Source organism: Hypanus sabinus, chromosome X1 (genome assembly GCF_030144855.1).
Source record: "Hypanus sabinus isolate sHypSab1 chromosome X1, sHypSab1.hap1, whole genome shotgun sequence".
NCBI classification, from domain to species: domain Eukaryota; kingdom Metazoa; phylum Chordata; class Chondrichthyes; order Myliobatiformes; family Dasyatidae; genus Hypanus; species Hypanus sabinus.
Genome location: NC_082738.1, coordinates 15,561,916 through 15,578,450, shown reverse-complemented (window position 1 = coordinate 15,578,450; position 16,535 = coordinate 15,561,916). Strand labels below are relative to the sequence as shown.

General features: G+C 40.9%; 1 protein-coding gene across 7 annotated transcripts in view; it reads right to left on the bottom strand.

The window, feature by feature from the left end:
* Window positions 1–3,393: 3,393 nt before the first annotated feature.
* Window positions 3,394–16,535, bottom strand: part of suox (sulfite oxidase) — a 39,035-nt gene continuing 25,893 nt past the window's right edge. For 6 of the 7 annotated variants that reach the window (XM_059955895.1, XM_059955893.1, XM_059955899.1 and 3 more), the window contains 2 exons: window positions 9,572–9,764; window positions 3,394–8,309 (listed from right to left, as the gene is read on the bottom strand). In XM_059955895.1, coding sequence (XP_059811878.1) covers window positions 6,864–8,309; window positions 9,572–9,764 — 1,639 coding nt within the window. In that variant the 3' untranslated portion in view covers window positions 3,394–6,863. Of the gene's footprint in view, window positions 8,310–9,571; window positions 9,765–11,212; window positions 11,328–16,535 lie in introns of all 7 variants that reach the window. The other variant, XM_059955897.1, reaches the window with a different exon arrangement.

Below are 16,535 nucleotides of genomic sequence, written 5' to 3'. Positions count from 1 at the left end.
ATTCTCAGTGTAGAGAAAGAAACAGCTTTCTACTTAGTTGTTCTTTAAGCACGTGGGGGTCACTGGCAAGGCCAACCTATATTGTTCATCTCCAACTGTTTTTGAGAATATGGTGGTGACTCAGAGCCTCAAGCTGCTGGAGCTATTTTGGTGAAGGTACTTAACCATGCTGTTCAGCAAGAACTTTTAACCCCGAGACAAAAGAGCAACTGTGACATACTTCCAAGTCAGAATTATGAGTAACTTAGGAACAGAGCTTCCAGAAATGGGTGCCATCACCTTCCTACCTTTGGTGGGAAGAATAAAGGTATAGCTTCCTAACTCACTTCAAGGGCTCTTTACAAATCATGTTCTTAGTATTTCTTATTTGCAGGTTGTCTTCTTTTGCACATTAGTTGATTATTAGTCTTTGCTTATGTATAGTTTTTCATAAATTCAACTATTTTTTGCTGTAAAAATGAATCACAATGTGTATATGGTAACATGTACACACTTAGAAAATAAATTTACTTTTAAGTTTGACCATTTTCTAAATGGGAAGAGAATTCAGAATTTGGAGATACAAAGGGACTTCCGAGTGCAAGTTCAGGATTCTTTTGAGGCTAACTCACAGGCTGAGCTGTGTGTGAGGAATAAAACTGTAATGTTAGCATTCATTTTGAGTGGACTAAAATATATACTGCTTTAGCACTGATTCAACAAATCTCAGTGGTAGCACACTAATCCCAAAGTTAATAAGTCAAGGCAGTGACCACCACCAACTTTCTACACAGCAACATTTATACAATTCTAATCAGTCAGTCACTGGGCAGGAGAAATCGTGGGTACGTACTGGTGGTCTGGAGCTGTGATTGGATTCATACTGGAGCATCCACGATGCTGAGAAAGTCGTGAATAGCACATTCAGTGAGTTGGCCACACCACAGGTAAAGGCTACACAGGCAGAAAGGGAAGGGGTGGCCACTAGACAGCATAGCAGTAGGCAGGTAGTGCAGGAGTCCCCTGAGGTCATCTCCCTCCTAAACAGATATACTGTTTTGGATACTGTTGGGGGAGATGTCTCATCAGGGGATGGCAGCAGCAGCCGAGTTCATTGCACCATGGGTAGCTCTGCGGCACAGGAGGGAAGGAAAAGGAGTGGGAGAGCTATAGTGATAGGGGATTCAATTGTAAGGGGAATAGATAGGCGTTTCTGCGGCCACAAACGAGACTCCAGGATGGTATGTTGCCTCCCTGGTGCAAGGGGCAAGGATGTCTCTGAGCGGCTGCAGGACATTCTGGAATGGGAAGGTGAACAGCCAGTGGTTGTGGTGTACATAGGTACCAACGATATAGGTAAAAAATGGGATGAGGTCCTACAAGGTGAATTTAGGGAGTTAGGAAATAAACTAAAAAGTAGGACCAGAAAGGTAATAATCTCTGGATTACTACTAGTGCCACGTGCTAGTCAGAGTAGAAATGGGAGGATATTTCAGATGAATACGTGGCTTGAAAAATGGTGCAAGGGGGAGGGATTCAAATTTCTGGGGCATTGGAACCAGTTCTGGGGGAGGTGGGACCGGTATAAACAGGACGTTCTGCACCTGGGCTGGACTGGAACCAATGTCCTAGGGGGAGCGTTTGCTACTGCTGTTCAGGAAGCTTTAAACTAATGTGGCAGGGGGATGGGAACAAGTGCAGAGAGACAGAGGGGTGTAAAATGAGGGTAGAAGCAAAAAGTAGTAAGGTGAAAAGTAAAAGTGGCAGGCAGGCAAATCCAGGGCAAAAAGCAAGAAGAGCCACTTTTCAACATAATTGTATAAGGGCTAAGTGTGTTGTAAAAACAAGCCTGAAGGCTTTGTGTGTCAATGCGAGGAGCATTCATAACAAGGTGGATGAACTGAATGTGCAGATAGTTATTAATGAATATTATATAGTTGGGATCACAGAGACATGGCTCCAGGGTGACCAAGGATGGGAGCTCAACGTCCAGGGATATTCAATATTCAGGAGGGATAGACAGGAAAGAAAAGGAGGTGGGGTAGCATTGCTGGTTAGAGAGGAGATTAACACAATAGAAAGGAAGGACATTAGCCTGGAGGATGTGGAATCGATATGGGTAGAGCTGCATAACACTAAGGGGCAGAAAACGCTGGTGGGAGTTGTGTACAGGCCACCTAACAGTAGTAGTGAGGTTGGGGATGGCATTAAACAGGAAATTAGAAATGCGTGCAATAAAGGAACAGTAGTTATATTGGGTGACTTCAATCTACATATAGATTGGGTGAACCAAATTGGTAAGGGTGCTGAGGAAGAGGATTTCTTGGAATGTATGCAGGATGGTTTTCTGAACCAACATGTCGGGGAACCAACTAGAGAGCAGGCCATTCCAGATTGGGTATTGAGCAATGAGGAAAGGTTAGTTAGCAATCTTGTAGTGCAAGGTCCCTTTGGTAAGAGTGACCATAATATGGTGGAATTCTTCATTAAGATGGAGAGTGACATCGTTAATTCAGAAACAAAGGTTCTGAACTTAAAGAAGGGTAACTTTGAAGGTATGAGCCGTGAATTAGCTAAGATAGACTGGCAAATGATACTTAAAGGGTTGACAATGGATATGCAATGGCAAGCATTTAAAGATCACATGGATGAACAATTGTTCATCCCAGTTTGGCAAAAGAATAAACCAGGGAAGGTAGTGCACCCGTGGCTGACAAGGGAAATTAGGGATAGTATCAAGTCCAAAGAAGAAACATATAAATTAGCAAAAAAAAAGCGGCACACCTGAGGACTGGGAGAAATTCAGAGACCAGCAGAGGAGAACAAAGGGCTTAATTAGGAAAGGGAAAAAGGATTATGAGAGAAAGCTCATAATATAAAGAAAGCTCAAAATAATATTTTGAATTATTTTAATAATTCAAAAGGCATACAATTATTGAGCAATTTGATAAAGATTCTTATACCCATAGAAAATTACCTTATAGGTTCATCGTGCACACACACCTAACTCCAACCTCAGTCTTTGATAGTTTGTTCAAGTCCTTCCTTAGCTATTACCATTATTGGCCTCAACGTATCTCTTGTATACAAATAGAATTTCCACATCATCTCATTATCAGAAATGCCAGCAAAAAGCTATTTTCTCTTTAACTTCTAAGTTCAGCCACATTTTAAATTCTGGTCTTAAACCCCAGAAAACCCCTCTAGCATCTGTCAACCTCACTGGTTATCTGATCAATGATATTTCTCCAACATAGGGAGGCACTGAAAGCTTCATAACACAAACTCTGAGATAGAAATAGAGCAATTGCATAAAATGGCTGTTTAATACAAGGCATCTCACCTCAACCTACAAATGTCCCTCTAACCCTCAGCCCCTTCTGTCAATAGCTGCAAATTAATTCCACTGCAGGACCAATGATATTGGCAATTTATTGAGTAGGTCTGCAATGTGCTTACAATCAGACAATACCATCATGCTAAAGGATCCCTGCCATTTTGAAATTTTCTTGATTTAGATTAAAAAATCTTTCCACACAATTGGTTGTCAAAAAAACAAAACAAACTGAAACATCCTCATATCCTGACAGAGGAGGCCAGAAAAATAACACAGAAATTGATTTCCTAAACATACATGTTTATAAGATGACAAAGTAAATGCCTTTTAAAAAATTGCATACATTTATGAAGTACAGTATGTACAAGAGGCACCTGATTTGATGTTAGATCAGGCAGCATGTTTCAAGCTCAACAAAAGTGTAAGTCTTTGCTGCCTTCAAATATTATGTTGATTCAAATCTACCTGATCAACAGGGAGCCCCACGTTATTGATAGCTTTCTATAATCATAACAAAGCTTTTGATTTGAAGATCTGCAGATTTTTTGATTCAAAGATCTGCAGGTTTCCTGATTTTATGTAGCTTTTATTAGCTAAACTTGTTAGTATTTAATGCACAACATTTTAATGCTCAAAATTTCAACAGATCAAATTCACAATGTTTCATCTATGCAATAAATTTTAATGCACATTAGTTCCTCTCCTAAGCCAATAACTAGCAATACCCTTCTTGGAAGCATAATGGAGAAAAATGAACAGCTTGTAATGGTATTGATGTCTCAAATGCATTATCACGCTCAGATTCTAGACTCCAAATACATCAATTGAACAGGAGCAGAAAATCAAAATGTTTTCCATCACTGTGTCAGAGGTAACAAGCAAAACACAAACAATTCCCTTACTTAAGCAGAAAGCTACATACAATGAAGTTCTTTATTTCAACACAGATACAAAAAAAAGTGAATAATTTCAGAACATTGTCCTCTTGGCAGAGGTACAAATGTTGCGTCAAGAACTCTTGGACCCTGTGGAACTGCTTCAGAAGCAGTTTGAGCTCTTGGAATTTTAAGCATCAGCACATTTCCATTAAGGTTTCAAAATCACAAGACTCAAGTAAAGAAAGAGGAAATAAGTAATCCTTACATTCTTTGAGTGATTAGAATCATTGAATGTTAATAGAGACAGTCCGCAGAACTTTCAAATGTACTTTAAACCTTGTGCCTTCATTGCAAGTTGTTTGATACATTTCTTTCACTCTCATTCAGGAATGGAGTAGCATCTTGCACCAAATGTTGATTCCCCAACAGACATTCAAAAGCTTTAATGGAATTTATTAATTTGTAGACGTTTCCACTTTGAGGGAGCAGACCTGAAATGCTCATTTAAGTCTCTGACCAACTGGTAGGTAGCATTTTCATCATTTCCTTACATATAAACTGACTAAAAACAATGATGAACATAGCTATAATATTAAGAAACTAGGATATTAGAATGATGTACTATGCCTACATTATAAAGTGAAATAATGAATAAACATATTAATCACTTAAAATTTAACATTAATGACTCAACAGTTTCTGCTGTGGAAAGTTTAACACAAGCTTTATTCTTATACAGTTAAAATTTGATTTCCGCTCAACTTCTGCTCTCAACATTAAAATTTACAAAATTTTCGGTGTCTAACCCCCTCCCCATTTTGAGGTTTTCATTCTTTCCATTACAAGGCATCCAAATGAAGTATAAACGAAGGAAACAAAGTGCTGGATGCCACAGAACAGTGGGAAGCAGGCAAACTCCAAATGCTCATTTAAATCTAACAAGGCAGAAGTTGCCAAATGGAAATTGGCGGGCTTAAGCAATGGATGAGCAGTATTAAACCAAGGATACTGGTGCCGATTTTATTGGATGGTTTTAGAGTACTACCTGAGCTTTGCTGGGACATCTTAACTACTCACCTATATCTCCATGACCAAGGTAATAAAAGGGAAATTAAGAAACTACAAGAAAGAGAAAATACTTGCATCGAATCTCCCCAAAACAAAAATACATGCAACAAATTTGTTCACGTCTTGGGCACAGCTTTATACCCAATGCAATCTCATTTGGGTGTGATTTTTTAATGTGTTATTTCTTTTCCTCCACACCCCAACTTCAAATATTTATTTGACTCACTACAACGCAAATACAGTTAGATTTATTGCATATTGTCTCTTCCTCCAGGAAAATAATCTTCACAGCAAGGCAAGGATAGACATTTTGGAAATTTTATTCTGATTAAGTAAGCTACCAAGCTATTAGCTCTTCAGGCTTCTAACAACATGAGCCAAGAGAGAATTGTGCATTCATTACATAATTCAAATGGAAACTAAAAGTTGAACTTAAAGCCATTTATGAATTGGCAAAAATAGACCGGGAAATTAGATGAGTTTAGCCAGCTGGTTTTAAAATAGTGAACATTTAAAGAAACATTTTATAATTGTCAATGATTTAACATTCCATTGGGAAAGATGACTCAATCATGGCTGAGGTGGCTAATTATGATGTTGGATGAAAATGCTTTTACTGCTAAGCCTGAGGATTCAAAAAAAATAGCAACAGATGAACAAGTGACAAATTGGAAGATAGAATATGATAGCATCTCTCACCACCTTAAGAATACTCAGAATGCTCATCCCTACCGAATCACTTTAAATGGAGTCACCACTGTAAACAATAGAACAATGGTCATTATCTGCTCCAATACTTTGAAAATTATCATCATGGTCATTTTAGTGCTTCTTCCACTTACAGATTTTAAAAATAGGAAGAGTCAATATAAATGCAGGAAAGAGAACTTCATTGTGTTACTTTTTATCTGTTTTCACAAGCATTAATTGTCCTACTCTCAATTCAGATTATTTTTGGGCAAGGTTTTTCAAATGGAAGTAAGACAAATTAAGCAGAGATAAAAGTAACAAAAAATTATGCTCGTTAAATTCTGAAGCACAATTAATGTGGTGCTGAATTAAAAAGTAGGCCATATGTAATTAATGCCATCATGGCAAGAGATGTACGATGGTGCAGGAACCATGCTTTAATAGAGCAGATGCATGGAGGCACTGAATTTGGATAGCTTGATTCACAATGTTAGAATGCCCCATAGCATTTCACAACGAATGAATTTTTTCAAAAAATTAAGCACACAATCAGTGTAAATCAACCTCCCAGAAAACAATGTGATAATTATTGGTTAATTTAAAGAAATGATACTGATGGAGGGATGAATGCCTCTCTTTATGTTTCTCTTTAACGAGTTTGGCAGAACTTTGACATTCACCCGAGGAGAGCAGTTGGGTTGGTTTATCTTTATGTTCAAATAACATGAAGTCAACATTGAACGAAAGTGCCTTTGCAAATTTAATACCAGCTTCTAGAATGGGACATAATCCCACAATTTTCAACAGAGATGAGAGTATTACCAAGATGTGCTGACACCTGGACTAAATTACTGGTCTGCTGCAACTGTGCACAATTCTCATGTTATGGATTCATAAACAGTTTCTAATCATTATGTTTTGATTGTAACTTTCACTCGACTCCAAGCATTATTGAGGACACCTCGTAAATTCCAGATGGGTGCAACAGTATCTGGCTGCACATTGTAATGGTTATCCACAGCCTTGCAAATGATCTCAAGGTTTTTCTGGTCTTTTGGCAGAGGCACAGTGAGTTGCCATAATTTCCAGGCCCAAGCTTGCCCTTCATTTGGCTTCACACCATTCAAGTTGGCCACATGCCATGTCTGTCCACCATCCAGTGAGACGTCCACCCGGATCACTTCTCGGCCACCTCCACTCCATGCGTAGCCTTTCACTGTGATCTCATCCATGTCTGAACTGAGATGCTCACCATTGGAAGGTGATGTGATGACAGACTGGATGGGTAATTCTTGAATTGCTGGAGCAGAACTGAAATCAACATTGTCCCAGTCCACGGAAGGAGAAAATCCTTTATAGTCATTCACTTGCCAATGGCTCTTGCTTTCTTCTTTACTTACTATAATCTTGCTCAACCACTTCACATTACGTGCTCCTACCACTCCTGGAACAATAACACGCAGTGGAAAGCCATGATCCCTGGATAAAGCTTCATCATTCATTTCATAGGCAAGAAGCACATCACCATCTTTATTGAGTGCTTTATGAATAGGAATAGAGGCCCCATAGGGTGACCCAGTCACATCCTTATCAAGTCCCTCAAACTGGACATGTTTAGCATCTGTGTTCTCTGGGAGCCCTGCATACTTAAGGACATCAGAAAGTTTAGCTCCAGCCCATTTTGCATTACCAATAGCTGCTGACCCCCAATTTAGTCCCTTCACTTGATGCACCACATTCATTTCAGAGCGCCGATTGCCAGCACATTGCAATGCAGCAGTTATTATGTGCTTTGGGAACTTGGTTTGAATGTCATGGAGAGTTAATTGAATGGATTTCATTCCCTCTCCCTCAATCTTTAAACTGAAATTTTTTGGATCAACCTCTGGAACAGGCAGGTGGTTTCGTACAAAGAAGATTTCAGTTGGAGTAACATAATTTTCAGATAGAAGCTCTAGTGGTGGTTCTGCATTAAATGGCTTTAAACTATTCGCCTTTAAAACTGGGTGTCTCAATGGCTCTTTCCCGTAAGGATCAGCTACATCAATAGTCACCTGTGCATCTTCAGGGCTCAATTCCCCAATTTTGTACTCTTCAAGAATCTGGTAAATATGTTCTTGTTTATGGACAGCATATATAGACCAAAATGGTTCAAGGGCACCTCCAGCAGCAAGCAAAATCTTATCACCCCCAGGATGCATTTCCACAAAATTTGTTATATCGTACACTTCAGATTTGTAGGTTACCCATATTCCACTTTCCATAGTTTTATGCTTGGCCACATCTTGCCTGGTATAAATTGGATAAGATGTTTGAGCCTTATTGTTAAGTGATAATTCTGGTTTCAGCTCTGCTTCCTGCAATGAAAAGACAAAATAAAAGTAATTTATCTTTCATGAGTAAAATACTAAAACTCATACTTTTAGCCCAGTATGGCAATTGGAACAATGTAATAGATCTCAGCACTTAAATGTGGGTGGGAAAAGGGAAAAGTCAGCAGGTCCCCTGCTCGATTGGTTCCAGACACCAACTCCTAAAGTCCATCTGGGGCAAGTTCAGCTTTGTCCTCAACCACAATCATCACTGCTATGTATTCATCTTCCAAGCCCACCCAAAAATAATGGGCAATTAATCATGGAATAAGATTATTAATATTTTCACAGAAAAATGTATCCTCATAAGTGTGCATTTTCAGCAAAAAAAAGAAAAATCAGGTTGGAGTTGGCAGAAGCAGACAAGACTGAACACTCAATATCTTTAGCATGGAATACAGTATATAATCCTCTTTAAAAATATTGCCAAGACAGGGCATAATTTAAGGTGACTGGAAGAAACTAGGGGATGTCAGAGGTAAGAGAGTGGTGGGTGTGTGAAATGTCCTGCCAGGGTAGTGGTTGAGGCAGATAATTTGGGACATTTTAGAAACTCTTAGATAGGTACATGAATGATTAAAAAAAAAGAAAGGCCATGTAGGAAGGGTTAGATTGAACTTGGAGTAGGTTAAAAGGCAGGCACAGCATCATAGGCTGAAGTGTCTGTACTGTGCTGTAGTGTTCCACGTTCTATGAATATTGTGAACTGGTGACACAGTTATTCATGGTGCAGAATTAAGGGGCAGCACTGATTAATAACGAAAAGATAATAGATACGACACAAACAAAAACGTCAACTATTGTTTCAATAGTTGGGGAATGAGAGGTGACCTGATAAAAGAGTATGACATGATGAGAGGCATTGATCATGTGGATTGTCAGAGGCTTTATCCCAGGGCTGAAATGGTTAACACGAGGGGACACAGTTTTAAGGTGCTTGGAAGTAGGTACAAGGGGGTGTCAGAGGTAAGCTTTTCCACACAGAGAGTAGTGGGTGCGTGGAATGCCTGTCAGCGGTGGTGGTAGAGGTGGATACAATAGGGTTTTTAAAGAGACTCTCAGATAGGTACATGGAGTTTAGAAAAATAGAGGGCTATGTGGTTGGGAAATCCTAGGCAGTCTGTAGGTTACATGGTCGGCACAACATTGTGGGCTGAAGGGCCTGTACCATGCTATAGATTTCTATGTTTCTAATATACGAGTGAACCAAACATGTTAGTAAAGTGATAATATATTTTTCTACACACCTGTTTTCCATACAAGCCATAAGCTAGCATGGAACCTGTACCAGCCAGGACCCCCAGAACCATGTATCTCCATCGTGCATTAAGGAACTGGGAGCTTGCACTTTTGTCCTGCTTAGCAGTAGTTTTCTTCCATCGTACTGAGCTGCACACTGAGCATACTTGTGGGAGGATTCCAGTAGTGTCTATCCATACTCTAAAAAAGAAGCATGAAGTAATACAGTTGAGTACCCCTTATCCAAAATCCAAATGGGAAACTTCACAAGGCACTGGAGAGGTTCCCAGCTGATGCACAAGTCTCTGCACACCACAGCCAGTTCTGAGAAGTGACTTCACATACGTAATGAACACAAATTAATGAAAAGTTGAAAAGCGCTGTATAAAGTGAAAAATAAAGATCTGGATTGTGTACTGAAAGAGTGGATTTGTCAGTGTAGGAGTGAACATAGGCCGCTTAACAGTATGCTGATCTAGAAGCAAGCAAAATCTATCACGACTAACTGAAAATTGAAGGTAATTGTTTCATGCACAAACTTATTTAAAATATATAAAATTTCATTCCCTCCCATTGTAGTTGCTGTGGAATGGGCAGCTGTTTGAAATTGATAGTGGATATGAAGCCAATCGCAGTGCTGGAACCCGGTAATAGACGTGGTTGGGGATGGGGTAGACCTATAGTCTGTGGAGGACCCTGCTCCATTATGTCAGACTGTGCTCTGACTGTGGACTCTGAGTTCACTCTGTGAGCTTCAGACCAGCCATACGTAAGCTATGTATGTACTATAAATGGGGTTTTGTGTTTAGACTTGGGTCAAATCCTCAAAGCATCTCATTGTATAGATGCAAATATTCCAAAATCCAAAACAATTCAGATAACTGACGCTCAACCTGTACATACCTACATAGCACACATTCCAAAACAAATTTTCATTACATTACTTCCAAACTCTTCTGGATCCAGTCTGTGGGACATTCTTAATTGAACTGCAGGTTCCTGCCTCCACACGAATTACCATGAGGACTGGCATTCATATTAGCATGAAGAAACCAAACAGACAATTATGAAAAAAAAACCCTAAGATTATAAACTTGTTGTTTTTCCTAACATTTTAAGCGTGTCAAATCTTGTACTGCCGATAAACTGTAAACTGTTGTACAAATTATCTCCATTATTCGTCCGTTTATAACACTGCAATAACTCACACTCAAGTTAGAGTTCTTGTTACAATTGTAGGTTTCTTTTAAAATACACTGAACAATTAAATACTGTTGGGAAAATTTCAGAGGACAATGCTATGCGATAAGTTTTGAGGAGATCATGTTGCAGTTATAGGAGATGATAAAAATGCACTGATGAATTTTTCAAATTACTGTACATTTGGGTTTAGAAAACTGTATCAATCACCTCTGTTGGTGGCACTGTTGTTCTTGAAACTGCTGCTTGGAACAAAACATGCAAAACCATACAGGCCTGTAAGACAAACTGATTTATAACTAGAAACTAGCACATTCAGAAGCATTTCATGACAGTGGCAAATATTCTTCATGCTCTCTTCAGTTTTTGAACAGGTCATGTGGAATTCATGGCAAGCCAAGAGTTAAGATAATGTCCAGGCAAGGATAGTTTACACAGTGTGCACTCACCCCAGGCAAGAGTTGTCTTTCAAGAGCACAGTAGCTTCCCGTTGTAAGGGCATTCTCAGGAGCCATTTGGCATACCAAGACAAGATGCAAACAAAGGATCCTCAGGTGACATTTCCTGTTGGATAGTTACTTTAATCTTGAATTGGTCTTTGACGTGTAGATTATATTGGCTATTAACACCAGTATTTCTGTAATATGGTTTGCAAATGTTCAAATTCCTTAATTGCATGATCAATTATCAAATTACCAATTAGTCACTAACTGTATCCAACTGGTCAATTTCAGTATAAAAATGGTATTTTTTTGTTCAAACTTCAGAACAGTTTGGTGACAGGTGATGCTATTTACTTGGAACATGTAAATAAAGTGTGATTGAGGAACAAGTGCAAGTTTTCAAAGTCCAGTTCATTGGTGATGACAGGCAGCCACTCTATTCCTCTTCCAATGCTTCTTTACTCTCAACCAGCTCAGTGGGATTGCTTTTGGTTGCAATTTAAATCAAGCATAAAGATTTTCCAGCCAACGAGTTCTCATTTCATTCTCTGTTATCTTTAGTCTTATTCTCATTTTTTTCTATTTTTGCCTTGAGTGATATAACATGCAGACAGAAAATTCAGCTTTCAACAATATTTTTTTGTTGTAAAGGGTCACATATTCAGATTCTACCTATCTAGGGACATCCATTATCAATATTTGGAAGACACAGGCAGAGAGTGCTTGAGAGAGTGCTAAGAGACCTTCTTAATAAACCACTTTATTTGTACCAGTTTGATATCACTGAGCAGCAAGTGCAGCTATTTCAGTCAACTGTGTTGAGGGACTGGTGTAATACATAAACCAGAATGGTGAGAGAGATCATAAACACGAGAAAAGCTGCAGAAGCTGGAGGAACTCACCAGGCCAGGCAGCATCTATAGAAATGAATAGTCAGGCCAAGACTCATCTTCAGGACTGGAAAGAAAGGGGAAAGACGCCAGAATAAAAAGGTGGGGGGGGGGGGGGGAAGAGAAGGAGGATAGCTAGAAGATGATAGGTGGCCAGGTGGGTAGGAAAGGTAAAGGCGTGGGGAATAGAAGAGGGGAGGGGGAGGGAATTTATATTTTTTTAAACCAGAAGGAGAAATTGATATTCATGCCATCAGGTTGGAGGGTACCCAGACAGAATACAAGGTGTTGCCCCTCCACCCTGAGGGTGGCCTCGTCTTTGCACAAGAGGCGACCATGGACCACATGTCGGAATAGGAATGGGAGTCAGAGTTAGAATGTTTGGCAATCAAGAAGTTCCACTTTTGGTGGTTAGAGCAAAGGTGCTAGACAAAACCACATTGGGAGCACCAGACACAATAGACAATGCCAGCAGATTCACAGGGTGAAGTGTTATCTCACCTGGAAGGGCTGTTTGGGTCCCTGAATGGAGGTGAGGGAGGAGGTGAATGGGCAGGGCAGGCGTAGCACTTTGGCCCCTTGCAGGGACAAGTGCTGGGAGGGACAAATGGACAAGTGAATCATGGAGGGAGCAATTGTTGTGGAAAGCAGAGAGAGGAGGGAGGTAAAGATATGCTTGGAGATGGTGAAAATTGCAGAGAATGATGTGTTGAATGCAAGGCTCATGGGGTGGTAGGTAAGGACAAGGAGAATTCTATCATTAAGGCGGCAGGAAGTTGGGGTGAACAAAGATGTTCAGGAAATGGAGGAGATGCAGGTGAGGGCAGCATCAGTGGCAGAGGAAGAGAAACTCCATTCTTTGAAACAGGAGGAAAGAAAAGCCGCATCCTGTTTTTTTTTCCTTTTAATACAAAATGATATTTATGAAGTAACATGGAGGAACAGGTGGTCAGGCAGCATCTATGGGGAGAAATGAACAGTTGACTTTTTGGGCTGAGATCCTTCATCAGGACTAGAACGAAAGTGGGTAGAATCCAGAATAAAAGGGTGGGGGAGGGGGAAAGAGCATGAGCTGGTAGGTGATGGAGGAATCCAGGTGAGAGGAGAAAGGCAGGAGAATGGGGAAAATGGGAATGATGTGAGAAGCTGAGAGGTGATAGGACGGAGAGGCAAAAGGCTTCAGAAGAAGGAATCTGATAGGATGGAATAAAGAGAAGGTGGTGTGAGTGTGGGACAGGTCAAGAGGGCAGGGGAGTGGAAAGAGGTCCGATAAAGGTGCCACAGGTGGTGGTGGTGGCAGTGTTGGGGGGGGGGGGGAATTGACAGAAAGGAATGGTTGCCAGAAGTTAGAGAAATTGATGTTGATATTCTCAGGTTAAAGACTACTAAGACAGAATATGAGGTGTTGCTCCTCCAGTCTGCATCTGGCTTCAACTTGGCAGTAGAAGAGGTGTGGACAGACACATCAGGGGAAGAATGGTAAATGGAATTAAGATGGGTGGCCACCAGGAGATCCCAACTGTTGTGGCAGATGGAGTGAGGGTGCTTGAAGAAATAATCCCCCAACCTGTGTTAGGGCTCACACCGATGTAGAGAGGCCACACTAGAGCACCAGATGCAATAAATGACACCGATGGATTCACATGAGAAGTGCTGCCTCACCTGAAAGGCCCACTTAGGGCCCAGAATAGTAGTGAGGGAAGAAGTATAGGGGCAGGTATAACACTTCATCCAGCTACAGGGATAAATACTAGGGTGGGGACAGATGAGCAGTTGTGGAGAGAGAGATTCCTGCAAAAAGCAGAGTGGGGAACAGAAGATGTGCCTGGTGGTAGGATCCCAGATGTTGCAGAGAAGGAATTGTCTCCATGAATAAAGCTTTAGGTTTTTATAAACCATACTACTTTTATCTATGCAACTTTTCCCCCCAATTAAATTGAATCAACTGAAATGGTAAAACTAAAATTGACATTTTTTGAATTTAAGTGGCCTTGGTTTCATAACATAATAACTACAGTTGCATATTCCAAGTGTCTGTGTCTATCATCCAGTAGCATTCACATCTATGGTGATGAAGTGCTTTGAGAGATTGGTTATGCCTAGAATTAACCCCTGCCTCAGCTGGACCCACTGCAATTTGCCTCTCACCAGAACAGGTCTACGGCGGATGCAATCTCAATGGCTCTCCCCTTGGCCGTGGATCACCTGGACAATACAAATGCCTATGTCAGGATGCTGTTTATTGACTGCAGATCAGCTTTTAACATCATCATTCCTACAGTTCTGACTGAAAAGCTCCAAAGCCTGGGGCTCTGTATCACTGTCTGCAACTGGATCTTCAATTCCTACCATAGAACATTACAGGGTTGTGCCGAACCATTTTTCTGCCTAGTCTCACTGACCTGCACCTGGAGCATATCCCTCCATACACCTCTCATCCATGTACCTGTCCAACTTTTTCTTAAATGTTAAAAGTGAGCCCACATTTACCACTTCATCTGATAGCTCATTCCACACTCCCACCACTCTGTGTGTGAAGAAGCCCCCCCCAATGTTCCCTTTAAACTTTTCCTCCTTCACCCTTAACCCATGTCCTCTGGTTTTTTTTCTCCCCTAGCCTCAGTGGAAAAAGCCTGCTTGCATTCACTCTATCTATACCCATCATGATTTTATATACCTCTATCAAGTCTCTCCTCATTCTTCTACGCTCCAGGGAATTAAAGTCCTAACCTATTCAACCTTTCTCTGTAACTCAGTTTCTCAAGTCCCAGCACCATCCTTGTAAACCTTCTCTGCACTCTTTCAACCTTATTAATATCCTTCCTGTAATTCGGTGACCAAAACTGCACACAATACTGCAAATTCGGCCTCACCAATGCCTTATCCAACCTCACCATAACATTCCAACTCTTATACTCAATACTTTGATTTATAAAGGCCGAAGTACCAAAAGCTCTCTTTATGGCCAAACTATCTGTGATGCCACTTTTAGGGAATTATGTATCTGTACTCCCAGATCCCTCTATTCTACTGCACTCCTCAGTGCCCTATCATTTACCTTGTATGTTCTACCTTGGTTTGTCCTTCCAAAATGCAATACCTGGAAGACCGCAATGTTGTGTGGATCGGAAATAATATCTGCACCTCATTGACAATTAACATTGGCGCACCTCAGGGATGTGTGCTTAACGCATTGCCCTACCACACAGTCTACACCCATGACTGTGTGGTAGGCACAGCTCAAATGCCATCTATAAATTTGCTGATGATTGTTGGCAGACTTTCAGATGGTGACAAGAGGGCATACAGGAGCTAGATAAACCAGCTAGTTGAGTAGTGTTGCAGGAACAACCTGGCACTCAATGTCATGAAGACCAAAGAACTGACTGTGGACTTCAGAAATGGTAAGATGAGGGAATACACACCAGTCCTCAGAGGGATCAGAGGTGGAGAGAGTGAGCAATTTCAAGTTCCTGGGTGTCAATATCTTCAAGGACCTAACCTGGACCCAACATGTCGATGCAGCTATAAAGAAGGCAAGGCGGTGGCTATATTTTGTTAGGAGCTTGAAGAGATTTGGCATGTCACCAAAGACACTCGCAATTTTCTACAGATGTCCTGTCGACAGCATTCTAACTGGCTGCATTACTGTCTGGTAAGGGGGGAGGGGTGCTACTGCACAGGATTGAAGCAAGCTCCTGAGAGTTGTCCGGTTAGTCAGTTCCATTATAGGAACTAACCTCCTCCATAGTATCCAGGACATCCTCAAGGAATAGGCCTCAGAAAGGACTTGGGTAAACATGAAGTGTCCTGATGAAGGGTCTCGGCCCGAAACGTCGACAGTGCTTCTCCCTATAGATGCTGCCTGGCCTGCTGTGTTCCACCAGCATTTTGTGTGTGTTGTTTGAATTTCCAGCATCTGCAGATTTCTTTGTGTAATGCATATACATGTTTTTTCCAAGGTTTTGACAGAGTGAGTGTTGATCCAATGACAAGGAAGTCAAAGACAAATGAAGACCAGGCTCTGCAGCAGAAATGGAGGAACTGAGAGAAGGGGGTAGCATTTTTGTAAGTGACAGGGTGCGGAGAGGTATAGCCCAGGTAGCTGTGAGAATCATTGGGTTTATAAAATATATCAGTAGATTGTCTCCAGAAATAGAGACAGAAAGATCAAGAAAGGGGAGGGAGGTGTCAGAAATGGACCGGGTAAATTAGAGAGCAGGGTGGAAGTTGGAGCCAAAGTTGATGAAGTCAACAAGCTCAGCATGGATGCAGGAAGCAGCCCCAATGCAGTCGTCAACGAAGCACAGGAAAAGTTGGGAGTGATACTGGTGTAGGCTTGGAACATATACTGTTCCACGTATCCAAAGAGTCAGGCATAGCTGGGACCAATGCAAGTGCCCCTGGTTACAGCTTTAGTTTGGAAGAACTGGGAGGAG